Source organism: Ambystoma mexicanum, chromosome 9 (genome assembly GCF_040938575.1).
Source record: "Ambystoma mexicanum isolate Mex_15411 chromosome 9, UKY_AmexF1_1, whole genome shotgun sequence".
In the NCBI taxonomy this organism is placed as follows: Eukaryota; Metazoa; Chordata; class Amphibia; order Caudata; family Ambystomatidae; genus Ambystoma; species Ambystoma mexicanum.
Window position 1 is genome coordinate 661518167 of NC_090931.1, and position 23225 is coordinate 661541391.

General features: G+C 45.3%; 1 protein-coding gene across 7 annotated transcripts in view; it reads right to left on the minus strand.

The window, feature by feature from the left end:
* The window catches only part of HYCC2 (hyccin PI4KA lipid kinase complex subunit 2), a 1329865-nt gene that overhangs the window by 191050 nt on the left and 1115590 nt on the right, over nt 1-23225 (minus strand). For all 7 annotated transcript variants that reach the window (XM_069615445.1, XM_069615447.1, XM_069615449.1 and 4 more), the window contains one exon: nt 8541-8700. In XM_069615445.1, coding sequence (XP_069471546.1) covers nt 8541-8700 — 160 coding nt within the window. The remainder of the gene's footprint in view (nt 1-8540; nt 8701-23225) is intronic.

The following is a 23225-nucleotide window of genomic DNA, read 5'->3' on the forward strand; positions in this document are numbered from 1 at the left end:
GGGCCCAGAACACTGCACGGAGCTCCAGAATGTTGATGTGGAACGGCTTCTCCTCTGGGAGCCAGAGGCCTCTCACGTGAAGATCTCTGGTGTGTGCTCCCCACCCCTCCAGGGAGGCATCCGTAGTCACCGTCACTTGGTGAGCCAGGGTCTGAAAGTCTGTGCCCGCCGACAGATGAGTGCGGGTGCCCCACCACCGGATCGCTTGCCGGAACGACTTGTTGAGAAGGATCCTGTCCTCGAAGCTGCCCGTTGCTTGGATCCAACGGGCGTCAAGGAATTCCAGTAGAGGGCGCATCCAAAGCCTGCACAGGAGAACCCCAGGTCCGTGAGCAGCTGGACTGTCTTCGCTGTGTGTTCTACGGCGTGCTCCCTTGTCCTTGCTCGGATGAGCCAATCGTCCAGGTAGGGGTAGACGTGGATCCCCTGCAGGCGCAGCCGCGCCGCCACCGGTGCCAGGCACTTGTTGAACACCCTGGGCGCCGACTTCAATCCGAACGGGAGGGCCTTGAACTGGTTGTGCCGTCCCTGGACCACGAACCTGAGGAACTTTCGGTGTCCTTTTAGAATGGGGATGTGGAAGTACGCGTCCTCCAAGTCCAACGACGAAGTCGCCTTCCTCCAGCTGTCCCAGCACATGCTGGAGGGTGACTATCCAGAACTTCTGTGCCTTGATGTACTTGTTCAGTCGACGCAGGTCCAGGATGGGGCGCCATCCTCCTATCTTCTTTTTCACGAGGAAGTATCTTGAGTAAACTCCAGAGCCCCGAAGCCTCTTTGGGACGAGCTCCATGGCACCTTTCTTCAGCATCGCCCTTACCTCCAGCAGAAGTTGAGGGCCGTGGTTTTTCTTCCTGGCCACGGGTGGAATGCGGGGGCACTTCTTCAGAAACTCGAGGGCGTGCCCCTGGGCCAGGGTGTCCAGCACCCAACGGTCAGTGGAGATGGACTCCCACACGCTGATGAACTTTGCCAGCCGGCCTCCCACTGGGGTGCTTTGGTGGGGTCTGACGCAACGGCCAGTTCAGTCCTGCTTGGAGGCCGCCTTGCCCTCCCTGGCCGCCTTGGCCTCCCTGGCGACGACGGCGAGATCCTCCAGACTTGCCTCGTCCCCTGTAGGCTTCCTGCGACGAGGAACGGCCCGCTTGGCGGTACGTAGAGGAGCCACCGCTGAATCCCTTGGAGGCACCTTGCTTGCCTCCGGAGTTCCGAAAGGACGGCCGTCGTTGCTGAAGAACTCCTAGGGCCCGAGCCGTCTCTGTGTCAGTCTTGATTGCTTGGAGGGACTCATCCACTGTTTTCTCAAACAGGTTGTTCCCGTCGAAGGGAATGTCCAACACCTTGGCTTGTACGTCCTGGCGGAAATGCATCGCCTTGAGCCACCCTCGCCGTCTAAGGCAAACGCCGTTGCCCAACTGGCGGAAACCGGTGTCGGCAATGTCTGTGGCCACCGTTATGGCGTGGTCCGACGCCACCTCACCTTCCTGCAAGATCTCCAGGGCCTCTGCCGTCTTGTCATCCGGTAGGAAGTCCAACAGGGGGGCGATCTTGTACCACAATTCCCTGTCGTAGCGGGCCACGATCGCAAGGGCGTTGGCCGCCTTAATTGCTGTTGCCGCCGCCGAGATGACTCGTCGATCCATTGCATCCAGCTTCTTACCTTCGCCGTCCGGCGGGAAGTTGACGTCGAGGCCGATGCCCCCCCCAGCTTTCTTCTTGGCCGCCGCTGAGACGACCGAATCAGGGGTCGGTTGCGCCCTAAGGAACAAGGGGGCCGCATCGGGGACCCGGTACTACTACTCGTACCGGTCCCTCTTCGCAGGCGTCGTGGATGGGTTCTTGAGAAGGGCGAGACCCTTGTCCCAGATGTCAACCAGCAGAGGTACCGCGAGGACCGTCTTCCTCTTGGCCTCGCGCCGCTGGTAGAGGAAGCCCTTCCTTCTCTTCGGGGCAGAGCTGGAAAAGCTTGGATGCCCTGGCAATCATGGCATGAAACGAGCCAATTTCGTCGGGCGGGGATGCCCGAGGAATCGGCGACGGGAGGTCCGTCCCGTCATCACCGCCATCGTCATCAGTCCCCGTTGTGGCTGTATCCGTTCCCGTGTCATCCCTGGGAATCGGGGAAGGGGACAAAGGCTGAGAGGGCCGTGTGGGCTCAGAAGGCGGGGCTGGATGAATCCTCCTCTTGCTTGGAGGGCTTCCCAACGGGCCTGGCTCTGTCAGGTCGTCCGTCGGGGGCATGGGCAATCTGGTCCTCATCTCCGTACATAAGGCTTGGATCGCTGTCAAAATGGCCACCAAGTTGTCCTGTGGCTTGGCCCGCGACGGGCGCGACGGTTGCTCCTCCTCCACGGGAGCCTCGTCGTCGCCACCCTCGCTTTCGTCGTCCCCCTTGTCGGGATCCCTCCCGTGGGAACGGGCCGCTTCCAAATTCTTGTCGAGTCCCTTTTTGACTTCTACCAGTTTCTCCGTAATGGCCACCGCCCCCCCTCTTTTTCCGCCGGGGTCTTCACGGGGGTCTTTTCGATGGGCTTAAAAGAGGATTCCCTCCGCGGAGGCAGGGAAACTCTGGGCCCCGAGGTTGCCTCCACAGGGATAGCCTCCACAGGCTTTGCCAGGGCCACAGCGACTCCATCAATAGAGGCCTAGGGCGGGTGAATCAAAGCCTTCACCGCCTTTGGCGCGCTTGAGGCCTTCACCTTAGGGGGAGGGTCACCGCCTCGCTCCCCTTCGGCCGGTTCCTTCGAGATCGACCTGGGCCTCTCCCGAAGCTTAGCCGGGTTCTCGGATTTCCTCTTCCCCGAGCCAGAGCGTTGGCTCGTGGTTGATGGCATCGGTGAGGATGCACCCTGCCTGGCAGCCGAGGAGCTCGACCGTTCGGCGCTTCCGGGGCCCGCAGACTCGCAGTGCTTTGCTTCTGTTGGGCCCCCGTCGCCGGGGCGCCCTCACAGGACTTAGAAGACCGCTCGGACTTCTTCCTCTTCTCACCTGACGGGCTCTTTCCTTCCAGCCAGTTGGAGAGCCGAAGATGGCGATCCTTCATGGTCCGTTCCGACATGTTCCCTTCTCCACGTGCGTTTTGTCCTCATGAAGGCAGTAGAGGCATTTTGAATGCTCGTTCTCCTTGAACACATTCTGTAGCTGGCATCCAGGACACATCCTGAACAGCTGTCTGGGCATCGAGCTTCCTTTCTCCTGGGCCATGTCCACGCATTAGGCCTCAGAACTTCTGGAATCCTCCAAAAAGGGTAACTCAACGAAACCTTCACCCTTGAGGGGCGTAAAACAATCCGAAACGGGTCCCCGTTGATCGGATGGAGAAACAGTGGAGCTTGAGACTCTTTTTAACTGAAAAATTAGAAAATCTCTTTGAAAAAGCGTGAAAACGCAGCAAAAGCTCGAGAGCTATAGCACGAGGACTCCCAACACTTGAACGTGCGGTAAAAATCTGAGGATGGCTGCCAGAGGCGGGGTTTAGGGAGAGGGAAGTCATTGGCTGGGGGCAGTATGAACCAGAGACCAGTGATTGGTTACTACTAAGAAAGACAGATCAGAAACGAAACGGATACTGATTTTTTCTTTACCAAGGATTCCCAGCCTGACGACAGGGAATATTCATGAGCATGTGAATCCATGCCAGACCCCATTGTGGAGAACATCACAGCTCCATTTGGTGGCTTCAACAAACAAACAGTTGCTGACAGAATAAAGCGTCTAGAGTCCAAGAGGGGTGCCAATAAGTCTGAAATATGCCAGGACCCTAAGGGGGGGGGGTGCAATGAGAAGCCTCAAAAAGCAACTAAAGAATGAAAGACAAAGTGGGGTTGAAAGATTTTAGAACCCACTTAGAGTTTGATAGAGGTTTTGGTAAATCTGCACCTAAGTGAACATGCAATGGACTGAGAATTGTGAAAGACCATGAAAACCAACAAGATACTGGAAAAGATGTGTAAGCAGAGACTCGGACACTCTATAATACTCACATAGTGAAGAAAACAATTATTTGCGAAAAAAATGGTCTTGAAATAAACAAAAACACTTTTAGAGAAATTAACTGTGCTTGTGTTAAATGTGCTCTGCCACATTAGATTTTGTTTGAGGTGCAAAAATAAATATTAAAGCAATGTTATCCGAGCAAACTGAGGACGACATATGCTGCCTAGAAATAAATGGTGACAGGAAGGGCTATACAAAAATTATCTACAAACTAGAAATCCAGAAAGATTTACACAATTTAGCCAGAAGAAACGTAAGGCATAGATTTATTACATAAAGACTTTCTCACTTAGTGCAATCGTATGTGGATAATGGCTGGATGAACAAATAATGTGACTGGAAATATTGATTACTTTTGCAAAGCACTAGAAACTTCACAACAGAGGACGATTTTGTACATGATTTGAGGGGGATTATGAATTTCATAAAGGAGATAAAGTTGTTGATGGATGCCAAAATTAGCATTCACGGTATTGCTAGATATTTTGGACCGTTTACATTTAAATACCAAAAATGAACAATTATATTTGTGCATAAAAGAAATAACGGTATATATCCGATTTTTTTTAAAATGATGGCAAACATGAATGTCGTCCTTTATCTGTGCAAATGAAATACTTGGAGAGCGACTTCGATCTTTTGGGCCGGTAAAGCGATAATTGGTAAAGCCATATTTGCTGACTGATGACATTAACCAATCCATTTTCATTTCAACAGCTATTGGTTGATTTAAGAGATAAGTGAGGCATAATGGTGGTGGGGTCGGCGTATGCACGCCCCTTGCATTGTACAGTAAAAAAATGGAGTAAAGTAAAATGAGAGCCAAAAAATAAATAAGGACACCAGTGAAATTTGACTAATAGACATACATCCATATGGACTATCGACTTGGTCTCTGGATACAGCCTGCATCAGGACTCATTTACACCCTGTTTAGGGTGTCACTGTGTGACTTTGGCATGTCCAGGAGGTATCAGTTTCTGGTTTTCTGCGCTGTGGGAGGGTTGAAGTCAAGATCCTGGGACCCTCTCAGTGAGGGGAAAAAGTTATCTTTACCAACTGCATGTTGTGGACAAGAATAATGACATCTGGAGTGTGTTTAAAGATCTTATCTGGACAGGATATAGGTCTTTCTTTATTGTGTACCTATGTTTAGCTGTCACCCTTTCTCAATTACCTTAATGCCCCCCACCCACCTTTAATTATTATTCCTGTCTTGTAGGTTGTTGATTTGCCCTGGGCTGTGAATTTTGCAGTTGGTGCCGAAACAACTCACTGGAAGGCACTTCTGTTATTTCGCTGTGTTATTGTTGGGCTCTGTCCAAACTCCTGGATTAGATCTTGAGGTTCTGCCCGGTTATTTTGGTTTAATAAAATGTGGTTAAGAAAATGAGTTATAGTGGATACATTTTTATCGGTGTGCAGTCATAATGTCGACATCAATAATGTCGACAGTCAAAATGTCGACAAATTAATGTCGAAAATCAATAATGTCGACATACAAAAATGTCGACATTTTACATTAATGTCGACATTTTTTCGAAATGTTGTATAAATAAATAAATATATATTTATTGTTGTGTTGTATGTGTTGAGTATGAGGGGTGGGGGGTGGCAGGGGGTATTGGGTGAGAGGGGTTGGGGGGGACATCCCCATAGTAAATGATATTCTTTTTATTTATTTGTTTATTTATTTATTGAATAATAAATAAATAAATAAATATATAATTACTATGTGTTGGGTGAGAGGGTGGTTGGGGGGGTGTGGGGGGGGTGTCAGGGGGGTGTTGGGTGAGGGGGGGTTGGGGGGGGGACCCCCCCCATAGTAAATTAGACTCTTTTTGGTTATTTATTTATTGAAAAAATAAATAAATAAATAAATAATTAGATTGTGTTGAGTATGAGGGGTGAGAGGGTGGTTAGGGGGTGTGGTGGGGTGGCAGGGGGGTGTTGGGTGAGGGGGGGTTGGGGGGGGACCCCCCCATAGTAAATGATACTTTTTGTTGGTTATTTATTTATTGAAAAAATAAATAAATAAATATATAAATAATTAGAATGTGTTGCATATGAGGGGTGGGAGGGTGGTGGTGTGGGGTGTGGGGGGGTTGCAGGAGGGTGTTGGGTGAGGTGTTGATAGTGTTAAGGGTTTATAGTCATATTGTCGAAAAAAAAATGTCGACATTTTTTTTTCGACATTATGACTTTTTACATTAAAAGTATAGAATGTCGACATTATTATTTTCGACATTATTTTTTCGACATTTTTGTCTGTCGACATTTTTTTGTCGACATTATGACTATAAACCATTTTTATCTGTTTTGTTAGGAAACATGAACCCCTTTGTAATGGGTTCAAAAGCCCATTACAGCTACAAGTTATTGGGAACTTAGAACAACGATATTCTATGGTATTACAATATTTAATTCAGGTCATTTTATTTGATATGGCAATAGGTTTCGACACAAAATAAACATACCAAACAGTGTATGCTTATTACTCATATTGCAGACCAATAGAAAAACAGATTATGGCAGTGCAAGATGGTAATAATGGTTTGCAAATTCAAACATTGAATATCAAACATTGAACACCAAAGATCACAATTCGAAAACAACCATTGTTAAAACAAACCCATTTAGGTTTCTTCATTAAAACCTCTTTGGCAAATTAAAGAAATCAATGAACAATTCACCAAAAATACTCTCATTTTTAATATTGTAATACCAGAGAATATCGTTGTTCTAAGTTCCCAATAACTTGTAGCAGTAGATCTTTCATTAAGGGATTATTTCATGGCCGTCTGCAAAGTAATTACACATTTCTTTGCAGACGGCCATGAAATGCTCCCTTAATGAAAGATCTCCTGCTTTAAAACACCTACCTCTACTGCTGCCTCTGAGCAGCCTAAGCAAGAACCACATGCCCGCCATGCCTCATTCTGCTGATATTGCTTTGGATGTTGTTATCCCTCCCAGTTCTCCTTCCCCCACACCCTCAAACTGAATACCCAATCCTCCCCTACCCATACTTCGGATTCACAATCGCAGGAAAATTAAAAACTGCTCCCTAAAAACATGATCTAACGCAAAAACAAAGCGTGTGACAACTGCAGCTCGACCTACCACCATAATCCAGGTAGGCTGCAAAGTCTTACCAGCAGAAGACAAAAGGTTGCACAACACGCTTCATGTGTATTACATGTACAACTACAGATTTGTATTCTATGGCAGTGGTGTGTTGCTTGCCTAGTTATTAGAGGAGAATAAAACTCAACTGATAAAATCTCTCTCCAACACATTTACTTATATCTAGTCACTTAAGTGACCGTTGCACTGATGATGCGGCTCAATACCTTGTTAGAGAGCACTTTTACACGCACTCTGTTCCCTGGGATCAATCCCCACAAACAGATTATCAGATGTCACAAGACACGGAATAGTGTGGCACAATTTATGATGGTCCTGGCTAAACGCAGGGTTACGATATCTTGGAAAAGTGCTGGGGGCTCGTCGATAATGGCTTCAGGATGTACAGCGACGGGGCATGGCAGAGGGAGTACTTGAAGAAACGAGACCCTGAGGAGGGCAGTGGAGCAGAGTTTGGTTGGGGACAATGAATGAATTATCTTGCTTCCCGGATCTAAATCCCCTGAGAGAGCAGACACTGGCAAGGCAGAAGGGGTTCTGTTGTGAAGCTGGGGTTTGGCAGGTGGCTTTAGGAATGGTACTCTTAGGATTTTGATTGAGGGAGAAGAGGTTAAAGATGTGGTGGGAGTTTGGATGGATTTAGGGGAAAGGGTCAATAACCGGATACTAGAGGGGAATGGCCTGATATGCTGGAAGACTATTGGCATCAATGTGTTTGACTGTACTGTTTTGACATGGTATGTTGTAATTTTGAAAAAAAATGAATACAAAGTTTTTTAAAAAGTGAATGTTGCATGCTTATTAACTGTTTTGTGTTTACATTTCCTAGAGTTTTCAGGATCTATGTAATTTGCTCTTTCACAAACATTTCTTCCCTTTGATGGATATTCACTTAGATTTCATTGAGTAAAACTGTTTTTCAATCAATCCCTCAAAGAGAGAACTCTTTAAAATGGCTGCACATATTACTGTCGCTTTGAAGAGTTGCCTTACTGGTGAACACCTTGGGCAAAGAGGAAAATTCATACTGAGAAAGCAAGGGATAAAATACAGTTCAAGGGCTTGAGGCGTAACATGAAGTAGGAAAATCGTAACATGAAGTAGGAAAATAAGTAGCCTGCATAGGCATGGGTGTTTTGATCTACAATGAACTGTTATATTCCACATGAGTGCATTGTAAACAGTGACTACTGCTCTCTGGGCTTTCTTGAGGATGCCCATCTCACTCAGGCAGCAACTCCCAATAATGCTGCTGATTTGGCGTATCTTGAGGGACATCCGGAAAGTGGCACCTTCAAACCTCCCATTAGTCATGCTATTTAAAGACCCACAGTCTCCCTTTTCCCCAAATGCACATGCTGGCTGCTTTTGAATTCTATAGAAAAAAACAACCTTACCTTCTCTCTTCCAGCGATGTCGGCGGATTGAGGCTGTAGTAATGGCAGTGCGAGAGATCCTTTGCACAGTTGGGGTAACCTCCACTTTCAGCACCTTTTGTCCCTGCTGAGATGCATCTGGGGCATCAAATGGTAATGAACTTTTCATAGCATTTCCGACCTGGGAACAACAAAGAGGATTACTACACCACCTTTCCAGTAGAGCTACAATTTAATATGTTTAGCTGTTCTCTCAAAAACCATATTATCTCAATACATATGATTGATTTAGTTGGTGGAAAAACAATCCCACAGCCTGAGGTATTTAAAAAACGCTGAACTGGGGAGATTATAGCTGAGCTGCCCTAATCAGCACAGCTGCTTACCATCACAATTTATTTGAATTTATGGAGCATTTTTGCCAGTTTTGTACATCAGATTTACTGTAACAGTAACGATGGGTATTATAAGAGGTAGGAAATCATGAAGGTATGTTAAAATTCATAGAGAGCAAGATGATGGACATTTACATAGGAACAAAAGGATGAAAAAGCATGCAGATAAAGAACAAAGGGTAAAACTATGAGATGGTGCCCAAGGAGTATGAGGGACAACTAATAGAACCAGGTAAGAACACTGAAGAGTATCGGTAGGATTATATACAGTTACCAAAAGAAGATAGAAGCAGGAGCTTGACTACTAACACATTTAAAAACAATGGCATAGGAAACAAACCTGGAGGTAGGCAGGGAAAGAAAACCAATAAAGAGTCGTAAGGAGAGGATAAATATAGGAGGGCGGAAGAAGCAAATGTAAGAAACAGCAGAATTAAATGCAGGCACAAGAGAAGCAAGAACACAAACATAAGGGTCTACCAGAAGAGAAGAGCTATGGCCAAGTTGTGAAAAGACCCAAAGACTACGTTTTGGTTGGTGAAGAGGTGAGAAATTGACAGATTTTACAAATATGAAAGAGTTGGAAACAACCAGATCAAGCAAGAAAATACAATTGGAAAAGAAAAGTTAAGAGTCAAACATAAGATCAAAAGCTGATGACAAAATGGAATCATGGCACAAAAAAATAGAAGGGGAGGGCAACCATAAGGGCAGAGAGATGGGAAAAGGTAGCTCTGTTATAGTGGCAATAAGATGGAGAATGAGTAACAGCTTAAAGACAATCAGAAAGAGAACAATGAAATTGGCCAAAGGAGGAGTGAAAAGGACAAGATCTGGGAATCACCATCATAAAAGAGGAATAGCGTACAGAGAGAAAAGTAAGTGGCAATGGACAGAGACTTGATGTACCCCAAAGGTAGGGAATAGGAAAAATCACCAGGCCATGTAATATTGTAAAAATGAAATTGATAATAGAAGAAAGCCAAGACAGAACAGAACTGGATAAACAGATAAAGAGGTGAAGAACAGGACAGCCTGAGCCATTGTGTTGAAAGCAACAGAGAGCTCAAGAAGAGTACGAGCAGTAAGGAAATGTGTGACATGCAAAATGGCAGTTTCAGTAGACTAAGCAAGACTAAACCCTGTTTATAAAGAGGAAAGAAGGGAGTTGGTTTCCAGATAATTAGAAAGCTGGGAACAGACATCATATTCCAAAGGTATGGAAAGAAAGGGAAGAAAACTAGGGTGAAAGAGGAAAGCGAAGGGGAGTCGCAAAAAAGCAGTCAAATATGAGAGAAAATGAGGATATACCCAAAGATCTTGTGTGATGCTCGACAAGGCTTTGTAAAAGGAGTAAATCCTTGCACTTAAAGAGATGCAAGATGCCTGGCCTAGAATATATGTCACAGTCAACCAGACTTTGGCTCAAGGTCCTGATTGGTGTCAAAAGATACTGCTAGTTTCGAGCTAGAATGAAATCTATTATTCTTCTTGGCAAACTCCCCTGAAGTGAACGATTGACTTTTGGCCAATTGTCCGGCCTTAAAAGCTTTGAAAGCTGCAGAGCGTTAAACACCTGATTTAGAAGAGGCAGAAATGGCGATAATAGTTATTGCAGTCACAGCAACCATTTTATATACAAAAAGGACCTCATCCATAGAAGGAGAAAGCAGGGATGTCCCATTAAACAGCTCCATAACCTTACGCTGGATATCAGAATCAATGGAAGATGTCTTTAGGTAAGCACGTCTGTAGCATACAGAGCGAGGAGTTAACAGCTCTGGAGGACAGGTCAGTGAGATCTTTATTAACCTGCAACTGCTGCAAGGCTGCTTCGTTCCCTTCCCCCTAACCAAAAGAAGATTGTTTTCTTGTGCCTCAGCTGTAAGAAAATCAAACATCTCTTGAGCCTCCCACTTTTGAATATTAGATCTAGCCAGAACAGAAGCAGTATTCCTTTGCTTGGGTGCAAGCATGCAATTTTGGAACATGTTCTTTCCCTGAGTTTCCCCAATCCTGTATATGGATTCTGTACAAAACCTGTGCCTTTGCTTAGGGCTGCAATACCACTACAGATTGGGCTGGATGGTTTCCCCATTATGGCAAAAGGCTCATCCTTAAATGTTTGACATTTTGAGTCTAGCGACTTGGATATAAATAGGCTCTGAATGAGTCCCCGACCAATTTTGCACTGTCTGTTGCATTATCAAGAATTCCATTGCCAGGAGTAGTTTATCTGTAATGGAGGACGACAATCTTGAAAACAGACTGTGATAAACTGCCGTTATATACCAGTGATTTGAACTGCTCTCAATGCAAGGCAGCTACAAATGCCTGGTACAGTTCTATTGAATTTGCCAGGGATGCAATTAACATACGTGCAGCCAACTATTGGTTTTGCCATCTTCTCTTTTCAAGGAAAAAGTCAATAACATACAGAACAATATTGAAGCTTTCAGATTGCATGATGGTGTAAAAATGTGTTCACCGTCACAAGATGGCACAGATAAAAGCCACAAGAGAGCTTGGAGTTCAAACTATATTTTCTTCTGTGTGGAAAACACATAGATCGACCTTTCGCAAAGGGTTTATATGTAATTTGTAAATATTTAAACAGGTTGTCAAAGCAATGGTTTGTGCTCTGCCTACATTAGCACACACAGCAACTAATCTGTCACTTTTTTGCTTTATTGTGAAAATAAATGTAACGGAGCACAGTAATTAAAAAAATTGGACAAATGTTTGTTAAACACAAGAAATGTATTCTGAAAAGACTTCCACACACCAATAGAAATGCATTTACATTCTTGCGCATAGCACTGTTTTGAAATTGTGAAATAGTCAGTGTTAAATAATTCTTACTTCAAACACATCTATGCAACTTGAAAACTAAAATCTGCTAGACTGAAATGTGACATCATGCAAAGAGAAAAAGATAACTTGTGCACAGTCAGTTATAAGTAGATGCTGAAAGGTTGCAATTATAATCAGGGGTTGTAACTATCCTAATTTGAAGTTGCTTATGTAAACAAATAATGGACTGCCATGTTAGTGTAAATTCAAACTGAGCAGGCATGAGCAGTTATTGATACAACTGGACATTATTTTTGTCATAGGCAATGCTGCTATGATGTTCTTTTTGGTAAGGTCTGTAGCTAATAAGCTAAAATAGGAAACATTGTCCCTGTATTTCTTTGCTCAAAGACAAACCTGTATGATTTTCTCTGATTAATGCCAGATTAGTTGTGTGCAGCCGACAGGGTAACATTGGCTTCATTTCAATATAAATGAAAAGTGCTGTCAGTGAAACGGATTACATAAATGACACCCATCTGTTAGTACTGCATTGGCCAACCGGGAAACAGGGGTGGAACAAATTAAGATGCACGGGAGGGTCTATCATCCTTTATAAAAACATCCGCTTCAAACAGAAGGGTGCTCCACTTCCCAGAAGAACACAGGAGTCTGCATCACGCACATACTGATGGGGCTGAGGTTGGAGGACAACAGCTGATCCCACAAAACTAGACTGCTGAGTAAGCGGGTAAGTAGTGACTGGTGGGCATGGCTCACTGCAAAGCATGTGGACTTAATGTGGCTGATCTGAGGGCCCCGTAGCCACCTTGCACTGGTCAATAAGCCTTGGTAGTGGGCAGGAAGGAAGTCCACTGAATGGAGGTAGCTCAGTCCAGGATACTTTGGATTGAATAAATTGTGACTCGAATAGTGTTAAGCGGAGCACTGCATGGATCGACAAAATGGTGCCACCATCATAGACAGCCTGTTGAGGCGTGCACAATCTGCTTGGATGACAGCGGGGCCTGTGAGAGGCAGACATCCCTGATCCCCCACCCAATCCACAGGGGGCACAGCAGAGACACTCAGATCCCAGCATGGGATGTGCCAGTCAGCCATTTTCGGAGCCCTGGGGGGGGGGGGGGGGGGGGGACTGACGGAGTTGAATGGTGATAGTCAGCGGGGGCCCACTGGCCTATGCATTGGTTCAGGAGGACTGCTGAGGACAGGACACAAGCAGAGGAAAGCTGGAGATGGCGACAGCCAAAAGGCGGTCGCTGTCTGAGGCGGTGCACAAGGGGCCATTTGGTCGTGAATGATGGCGCCCTGCCTGCAGTGAGTACAGTGAAGGCTTCAAAGCACACACCAACGCTGGTGCGCCGATACAGCTTCCCATATAGACCCAGGAGACCCGCCCAATCCAGTACCTTTCCCTGGGTGCTGCGATGAATAACCCAAAGGATGGCTGCTAGAATGAGCGACTGACGCCCACGCTCAGAGTGCAGCGTTGTACCCCAGAGGGAGATCACTGGCACGTGTTACATGTGGTTGGGCCACACGGCTGCTGGAGAAAAGGCCAGAACAGGGAGCTCCAGTAACCACCGCGTGAAGATCCTGAATTGGACACTCTTGTCTTGGCCATGCAGCAGTTGAAGCAAGGACGATTGAGACAAACTCTGCAATAAAGACTTGCTGCTGGAAAGCCTGGGCTGGAAAGGTCTGGCCAGCAACAGGAGGGCACAGCAGGGAAAGGCTAGAAAAAGATCAACCAAATAAATCCCCCAGCCATAGGCAAGCACACTGTTGGATCTTCAGACATCCAAAAAGATATCTCACTCAGCCAATTAAGTCAGCCGATCAAGGATAAACCACAGCCATGGCCCTGCAAGCAGCTAAAAAGAAAAATGATATCAAAGCTCTTATAAACCCAAGAAGAAGAACTGGAAACCTTAATCAACAAAAAGGAGGATGCTAAAATCGTTCCTGACAGAACAAGATGAGAATAAGGGTGATCCCGCGGTATGTCCTGGATCAAGAACTGGAACAGTTTGTGCAAAGGCTATTTTGCCAAGTTCTTAAATCACACCAAGAAACAGAAATATTGGACACAACTCAGATGGTCTATTCGACAATGCAGCAATACATGGGGGCTTCTGCAGGACATTATTACTAGGGTCCACTTTTACCAAATGAAACATCAGCAACCAAGTAGGAATCCATCTACTTGGATACGAAAATCCCGTTCCTAGACCGGGCACAGACCACGTTGGCTAAAAGGCATAAAATAAACGTGGCCACTGCCTGGCTAAGGAAGAATAACTAACTATAGATGGGGCTTCCTGGGTAAATCCCAACAGAAGCTGAGATGGTGGACTTAATTGACACTCATCATGAGGAAGGAGAGTCAGAAGAAAGGCAAAGAAAGAGAAAGTGTGAGGGCCTAATTTGAGTCTCAGGAAAAACAGGCGACAGACACTCCTGTGGAAGCCCTTGAATGGTTTAAACACTGGCAGGCCTATCCAAATGACCACAGTGAAAACCCCCATTGGGCACAAAACCACGACTGACTGGAGAGCCTAGGGACAAGGTTCAGAACAAGCGTAATCTTGTTCAGGAATACCCAGGCTTGCTGTCATTCAAGGGAGATTTACCCAAATAGGTGGGTCCTCCTCCGAACTGAGATTCTCTTTGGCATGTTCTGGGTCATAAGTTCAAACTTCAACTTGGCTTAAAACTTGCAGTGTTGGTGGGGTGTGGGGTTGGGGATACCCGGTCTTTACTGGGAAAAACCCAAAGACTGAAGTACTCAGTTATGGGAATAGGAATTTCTGTTTTGTCCCCGTAGATGAGGGGGACGATGGACTATCAATACAATTTTTTTTCCTATACTCTTCTTTGTCTTTGTTTCTCCTTTTCCTGTGTCTGTAGTGGGTGTCGGGGGATGGGAGAGTGCAGTTCAGCAAAATATCCAAGCTAAGCATTGGATGAAATGGCGAGTGAATGGGATATGAAAGTTATCACATGCAATGCACAGGGCCTCAACTCCCCATGAAGAGAAAAAAGGTTATGAAGAGGTTTTTTGAATCTGAATCCTCCCTCTATGGCGTTTATACAAAAGACGCACCTCCTGGCAATGGATGAAAAGCGACGCCTTAGCAATTCATTCCCCAAGCAATACTTTGCGGCAAGTGGCAAAAAAAAGGTGCGTGGCTGTTTTGATACTGAAGGTTTACCGTTCCACACACTGGATATATTGAGAGGAGGCGATGGCCGAGAACTGATGCAGATGGGTTTGCTCCAGGGTAGAAGATGTACACTAATCTCAATATGTGCCAGAATAAGCATCAGGAGCGCTTTTACTAAAATCAGTTACATAAGGTAGCCAGATTTAGGGAATGTGAACCGATAGTGGGTGGAGACTTTAAATTTGTCTTCGACCCCCATACGATAACACCCTGCCTGCTTCCCAAATAGATATTCCCCATGGTTGTCAGGATTCATTATGAATTTTCCTTTGAGACGTGAAGAATTTTCTACAGGGAAGCTTGGACTCAGCAGTCCGCAGGTGATATTCCAGAATAGACATGCTCCTAGTGTCCTCCACACTCATCTCGAAGATGACTGATCTCGGACCATGCTACGGTATGGATTGATCTCCAAGGTGGAATGCCATCAGGCCCAGAGGGCAAGCCCTGGACAGTGTATGATTGTGCTCTGCAGGACATAACGTCCATGATCACCTTATCAACACATTGTCCAACTATTTTAGGGAAAATGACCCAGGGGGCAGGAATTGGCACACCTTGTGGGATGCTGGGAAGACATTTTAAGTCTAGGAGAGGCTTACCCGTGAACTAGGATCATGCAGCGTCAGAGATTAGAAGAATAAGCGAAAAGGTTAGAAGCAATAGAAAAGAATAACCCACAAACTGAAACTAGCAACAGCAGTCTTGGATCTTACCCGTCCAGTCAGGCAGTGAAATTACTCGTATACAAAACAGAACTATTATATGAAAGGACATACGGCAAACAAAATGCTGGCAACTGAATTGCGCAACCTCTCTGCCCATAACTATATCCCAGCCCTCGGAACAAATGGAATCACAGGATCTTTACAGAGGAGGGGAAAAAGGGAAACTATGGAGCAATTTCATAAGGATTTTGCAAAAGAGATCCCAATAGAGGGCAGAAAATTAGCAGGGTACTGGACAACCATTAAACTGCACAGATCGGGAAGACCTAGAACAGGCCAAAAAAACGATCAGGGTATCACCTTATTAATGCTGGGTAGGAAGACTTCAGGCTCAGATGGATATTCAAATCCATTTTATAAGACCTTAAAGCAAACCCAGATACCTCACCTAGCTGCGTTTTACAACTCATTCCAGAACTTAGCTGTAGTCACACCATCAATGGCGGAATCAGCTACAGTCTTGGTACTGAAACCCCAGGGAAAGACCTGTAGCTATGCATCTCATACCGCCCAATATCGCTGCTCAACACAGATTCAAAAATGTATCAGACGATATTGGCCACAAGGCTTATGAAAGTCATCCCACAACTGACAGACGCCAACTAGACTGGTTTTATGCCCATGATAATATCAGAAGGGCAGTAAACCACCTAGAAATACAGTAAAGATAGTAAAGAACCTTTATTGTCCTGCCCTTGGACGCTAACAAGGTTTTTGATAGCCTCAATTGGAAGTATTTAGAAGAGGTCCTGACCAGCTCAGGCCTCAGTTCAAAATCTATGAAAGCAAAACTGGCTCATTTTAGGCACCTCTTCACCAAACTGAAGGTCAACAGAAACTGGTTCAATGCCACTGCGCTACGAAGGGGCACCAGACTGTGGTGTATGCTCTCCCCATTGGTATTTGCACTAGCCTTGGAGCCCCTGGTGATTCACCAGAATGGCAGTATCAGTGGCATATAATTATAATTGCTCTTTTATAACTCGCTTAATAACGAGACCAATTTCTAAGCACAAGCCTGGGATTCAAACCTGTGTTGCTATGCGCTGTCTTGCTTCCAAGACCAACGCGTTGCCCCGAGCTATCCCCCCAGACATATCAAATAAAGGGGCGATCCACAAAATAGGCATATATGCCGGTGATATTATGTTTGTGGAAGACCCACAATCCTCAAAAGAAGCTTTAATGACTGAGCTCAGTGGGTTTTGTGAGATTTGGCTAAATATATTGGTATGAATATTAATAACACGGCAGAAACAGTTCAATTCCTACAGAAAACCATCCCATTTAAGTGGGTTGAGGTCTACATAGATTATCTAGGGTTAAAATAACATTTATCTAGGAGGGACTATACAAAGCAAACCTCCCAAGCATATGGGGCACGGCCTGCGACTACTAGCCAGATGGGGGACACGAGAGATATCCTGGATGGCTGTGGTAAAAATGACACTCTTTGCAAAAATGTGTGTTCCAAACCTTGTCAATCCAGATCCCCAATAAAACGATCAAAAGAATGCAGGAAGAACTCCTTAAATTCATATGGGTGAGAAAGCTGCAGAGGGTCTCAAGGAACAACAAGTTATTTAGCCCTGGTAATGTTCTTTCGACTGGATGTTCCTCCCATATATTCATCATCTTTGATATTCAATATCCAACTTCAGCTGTGCGTCAATGCAGTCGAATCAATGTCCCTTGAGGGCCTCTGTCTCGAGGATGATGTAATTGAAGGCATATATAGCACACACTGCGCCCGTTGGCTTCAGCTATGTTTTTTCGTGCCATTCTCCAATAGAAATACCCGCATCAACACAGGTTTGACCGAATTAGGCTCTGAAGGAGCGAAAGCTGTAATAGCATGGGAAATTCTACTGTGGGGAAGGCGATGAGTAGTATGTGGGAGGAACCTCCAGTCGAAAGAACGTTACCAGGGGTAAGCAACTTGTTCTTCGAATGGATTGTGTCCTCCCATGCATTCCTCATCTTTGATAGACTCCCAAAGCAGTGTTTGTTTTGGTGGAGGGAGTAAGAATTTAGCTATCAATGATTTCCATGAACAGAATGGAGGCCAGCTTTTCCAAAGTTTACATCCTGGGAAGAATCAAGGCAATAATGCTTCTTTGCCCGCCAGCCTGTAGCATTCTGAAATTGCGAGAATAATCCATCTAGATAAGTTCTGCTTTGTTAAAGCTTGACCCAGTGTGTGAGCCATATAAACTATAAATAGTGGATCATGCAGACAATTCAATTCAAAATTTAGACGCTTAGAGCTCTACTTGGATCTAATCTGTGCAACCGCTCTTACTCCTTGCCAGGATGAGGTGGAGGATAGAAAGTGGGTAACAATCTTTTGTCCTACATGAAAAGGGTATGATATTTTATTTATAGCGTGCCCATACATAAGTGTTTCAGGGCGCGATGAGGCAGGGGGTGGGGGGGGTACATGGGAGGAACAAAAACAACAATCTTACTAGGCCCAGTAACATTGAGAACGCGCAAGTTCAGGGGAGAAGGAAGGGGGAAGAGTGTGAGGGGAAGGTCACTTTGTTTGCACTGCATAAGGCTCCGCTAGCCTACATTGGCAGGATTCACTACCTGTGTCCAGGTAACTCCATTACCAGACACGAGGAGGAAGGCTCCTCCAAGATGGCCGCCCGCCGAGAGGCATAGCCATTTCCTGCCCATACGATCGCAGCAGGCCGCCAATTGGTCCCCAGGCTCCCCTTAAGAGCCTATGCCCTGGGCCGGCAGGCAAAGCCGGCCCACGTCAGCAAGGCCCAGGAGACAAGGCTACCTCCTGTTCCCTTGCCTGTTACCTGCCGGTGCTGCCGTCTGCCTGTCCCCCTGGCCCACACAGGCTAGCTCCAGCATGAAAGCCCATCGCGCGCCATCACCAACCAGCTCCTGAAGACCACGGGTAAGCTAACCAACAGCATACTATTTGCGCTAACCCTACCCTCTGACTGCCGCCCCAGACACCAGATTGCCACTGGCCCTAGAGCCCACGAACGCCTCAGCAGTGCTTCCCTTGTACACACAGGCGCCCTGTTAGACCACTGAGCTCATAGTAGCAGCACCAGCCTCACGTGACTATTGTATTGTATTATGAACATACCACTAGCAGACTACATTTTGACTGCGCTGTGCCTTATGGTCACTAGTAGACCACATTTTAACTGTGTTGTGCCTTATTCTCACTAGTAGACCACATTCAACTGTGTTGTGCCTTATGGTCACTAGTAGACCACATTCAACTGTGTTGTGCCTTATGGTCACTAGTAGACCACATTCAACTGTGTTGTGCCTTATGGTCACTAGTAGACCACATTCAACTGTGTTGTGCCTTATGGTCACTAGTAGACCACATGTAACTGTGTTGTGCCTTATGGTCACTAGTAGACCACATTTAACTGTTGTGCCTTATGGTCACTAGTAGACCACATTGAACTGTGTTGTGCCTTATGGTCACTAGTAGACCACATTTAACTGTTGTGCCTTATGGTCACTAGTAGATCACATTCAACTGTGTTGTGCCTTATGGTCACTAGTAGACCACATGTAACTGTGTTGTGCCTTATGGTCACTAGTAGACCACATTTAACTGTGTCGTGCCTTATGGTCACCAGTAGACCACATTTTGACTGTGCTGTACCTTATGCTCACTAGCTAACATTAATGTGCCTCATGCTATGCTTCGCCTAATGGTGCTGACCATATCACGCTAGACACTCCCAGTTCTACCCACCTATCTGCTCCATTTAGTGGTAACGGAATCCCCCACCTCTGATACTATACCATCCTGATACTGGAATTGGAAGGATGCTAAACCTAGCAATACTGCTCTGTACCATGGCTGTTGCCATACAGGTGGACTCTAGTAGCCAAGAATACATTGGTCAGTCACCAATACCTACTTTAGACCTTAGCCTACTAACCCCTTCAAATACTGTGCAATCAAATCTCTCCATACACTACAAGGCCCGAGAGACAATACCCTACGACTCTTTACCATGTGCCACGTCCAATAGAAATAACAGACTTCGCGCCAGACTAGCCAAATTATATGAACCAATGAGAAGAGCCCTTCCGGCCACCAACCTCAAAACTAATTACAAACCTAACCTATGACCGCCTAGCAACTCTAAGTTGCCTCCTCCAATGTCCATCTCGGACGCGAATACCCTTCGGCTCAATAACTATAAGACTTAAGTCTGCAATATCTCCAACAAACTTACCCGAGTCAACAAAACACCTGAGGCCCCCCCTCTCAAAGGAGCGCTTCTCAATGCAAGATCACTAGTCGCACACGCCACCGATATTGCCGACTTAACCACTGAAGGGAACCTGGATTTCCTCGCAATTACAAAAACTTGGCTCCATAATGCAGCAGGACCTGCCCTTATGCTAGCTATCCCTGATGGCTACACCATAGTCAGACAAGACCGAGATAATGCCCGAGGTGGCGGTATTGCTATTATCTTTAAAACTGCTCTCTGCCTCAGACTAGTCCCTACCCAGCTATCACAATCATGTGAAACCATCACTGCCAAAATTCAGATAAATAACTCGCAATCCCTTACTATACACCTTATATATAGACCACCTGGCCCTCTTGGTACCTTTGAGGAAGACCTGCAGAATATAATTATGAATAACCTTAAACCCACCACGCAACTACTCCTATTAGGTGACTTTAACCTAGGCTTTAATGACCAAATGGATAAAAACGCGACTGAAATAGCCAATACGATCAAAGCACTAGGCTTCACCCAAAAAGTCAATAAACCCACCCACCTTAAAGGGAGAATATTGGATTGGATAGCGGACCTTAACTGCTCAGCCACTATCTCATCCATCCTGCCATTAGCATGGACAGACCATTCTCTGATCTCCTTTCACCTATCCACTTTAAGACCTACCCCACTGGCTCAACCACTAGCGCCACCATGCTTAACCAGAAGTAAAAAAAGTATCACGGTAGAGAAAGTTATCCCTGCCATTCTGCCCACACTTAACGCACTGCCTGAAAATCTTGACCTTAGTAGCCTAGTTCAGGAATTCAACAACATTATGCTCACCACACTGGATACAATTGCCCCTATCAAACTTAGGCCTAGCAAACCAATAGCCCACTTAAACAATTGGTTCACTCCACAACTTAAAGACCTCCGCACATTAAAGAATAAAAGTGAAACTAATTGGAGACTTTGCCCCTCTAGCGAGAACAAAGCCAAATTAACCTCACTATCCTCACACTACAAGAAGGAAATCTGCCTGGCAAAACGCAATTCATACGACGAGCGTATTGCTAACTCAAATTCAAGTATGAAAGAACTCTTTTGCATACTCAAAGAATTAGAGTCCCCAATTGTTATTCCTGATGTCTGCACTAAGGACAAATCCTGGTGTACAGACATCCAACATGCCCTAGCGAATAAAATTAACACACTCCAGAATAAAATTCAACAAAAAAAAAGAAGCTCTGAACTTTCAGCACCCGCCTAACACCCTCTCGCCTAACGAGTCACCATCGGCACACAACACTACCTTCCATTTTGCTAATATGTGTACCCTAGAGGTAGAAAAAATGATCCCATCTTTGAAGCCCTCAAACTGTAAAGGTGATATTTGCCCAGCACAGCTAATAAAAGATGCTGCCAGAGAACTCTCCCCATTTATAACTAAACTGATAAATGCCTCATTTGCTACAGGTACCATACCTGCTAACCTCAAACAATCTTGGGTGTTACCCCTCCTCAAGAAACAGTCACTAGATCTGTATATTCCCACTAACTACCGGCCCATTACCACGGTCCCATTTCTACTAAAAATATTGTATAAAGCCGTTTACATTAAAATTCAAAAACACTTGGAATTGCATAAACTTCTAGGCAACAGACAATCTGGTTTCCGTCTACTACACGGAACAGAGACAGCCCTAATCGACCTAAAGTCCCAAATAGACGAGCTGAGAGACAAAGGAAGGACAGTACTCTTGCTCCTACTTGACCTCTCTGCCGCATTTGATCTGGTCAACCACAAGGTCTTATGCCGGCACCTTGACTCTGCAGCCCACTTCTCCATGGGCGCCATCAAATGGATTGAGTCCTTCCTGAGCGAGAGAACCATGAGAGTCTTGCACCCATCCTATGCGGTGTTCCCCAAGGGTCCTGCGTCTCGCCCACCCTTTACAACATCTTCACTAAGCCACTGTTCGACGATCTGGACCAGCTGGGTATCACCTACACTAACTATGCAGATGATACTCAGATTCTCCTCCCACTTTCCGGGGATTACGGTACGGACATGGGTTTAGTGAACAAAGTTTACCTTATCATCCAAGCATGGATGGCCACTCATGGCCTGTGCTTGAACGATGATAAGACTGAACTTATAATTCTGGGTTCGCAGTTTAATATAAAAAAAGTAAGCCAAGAATTCTCATCATTCAATATTGACAGTAACAGCATTAAAGTTTCCAAGGAAGTAAAAACCCTTAGATTCTATTTGGACTCCACACTGTCCTTTGATAAACAGGTCAAATCCCTTACCCCTGCCACGGCTTACACCTGCAAATTACTCAGAGCTGGTAAACCGTTCCTCTCTGACGATAGTTGTCTGATCCTGGCTAGAGCTCTAATACTCTCCAGAATCGACTACTGCAATACCCTCTACAGTGGTACCAATAAATCTACCATTCAAAAGCTCCAAACACTACAGAATAATGCCCTAAGAGCAGCACTAGGCATAAATAAGAAAACTCACATCTCCTCCTTGAGACGTCAACATAAATGGTCATCTACATCTAACAAAATACTACTAAAAACGCTCTCGACACATAAAGCCCTTAACAACGCAGCCCCCAGCTACCTCATAGATAAACTCCAGAGAAGAACCTGTCAGACCTACCAGAACTGGGAATACTAATTGCCTGACTATTCCCAAATATAAGCTTACTACCATTGGGGGTAATAGCTTTACTGTTAAGGCAGCTAAAAGTTGGAACTCATTGCCTCAGGAGCTGAGAGCAGACCAACCCTACTTAAATTTCAGGAAAAATTTAATAAAACCTATCACTGCTTCGGATCCTTAGTCTCCCATTACCCTCAGAGGACTTGCCCACTCCCACGGAGACCTGGTCATCCTGCAGTAACAGCGGACTACCGTATTACTTTTGAGTTTTGCATTAATCTCTAAAGACCTTGTGCATTGTGATCCATTTGTGAGCCTAGTATCTTACAAAGGGCCCCACGTGGCACATTCATCCTTTGTACAGTGCCTATTGTTAATTTATTTAATTTCATTGGATATTTTGTCTTCGTCCTATTTTGTACATTATATATTCTGTATTCAAGTAAAAAACTGTATATTTTGCCATCATGTAAATATTGGAACCTGTGGATACGAAACTATGTAAATCTTGCATTTCCATTTCGCTGTGCCCTTTTACTCACGAGTCTGGTGCGCTTAACCAATGAATAAACAAACAAGGGGAGGAGTGGAATGTGCGGAACACATGATCATAACAACAACAGGTAGTGTGTG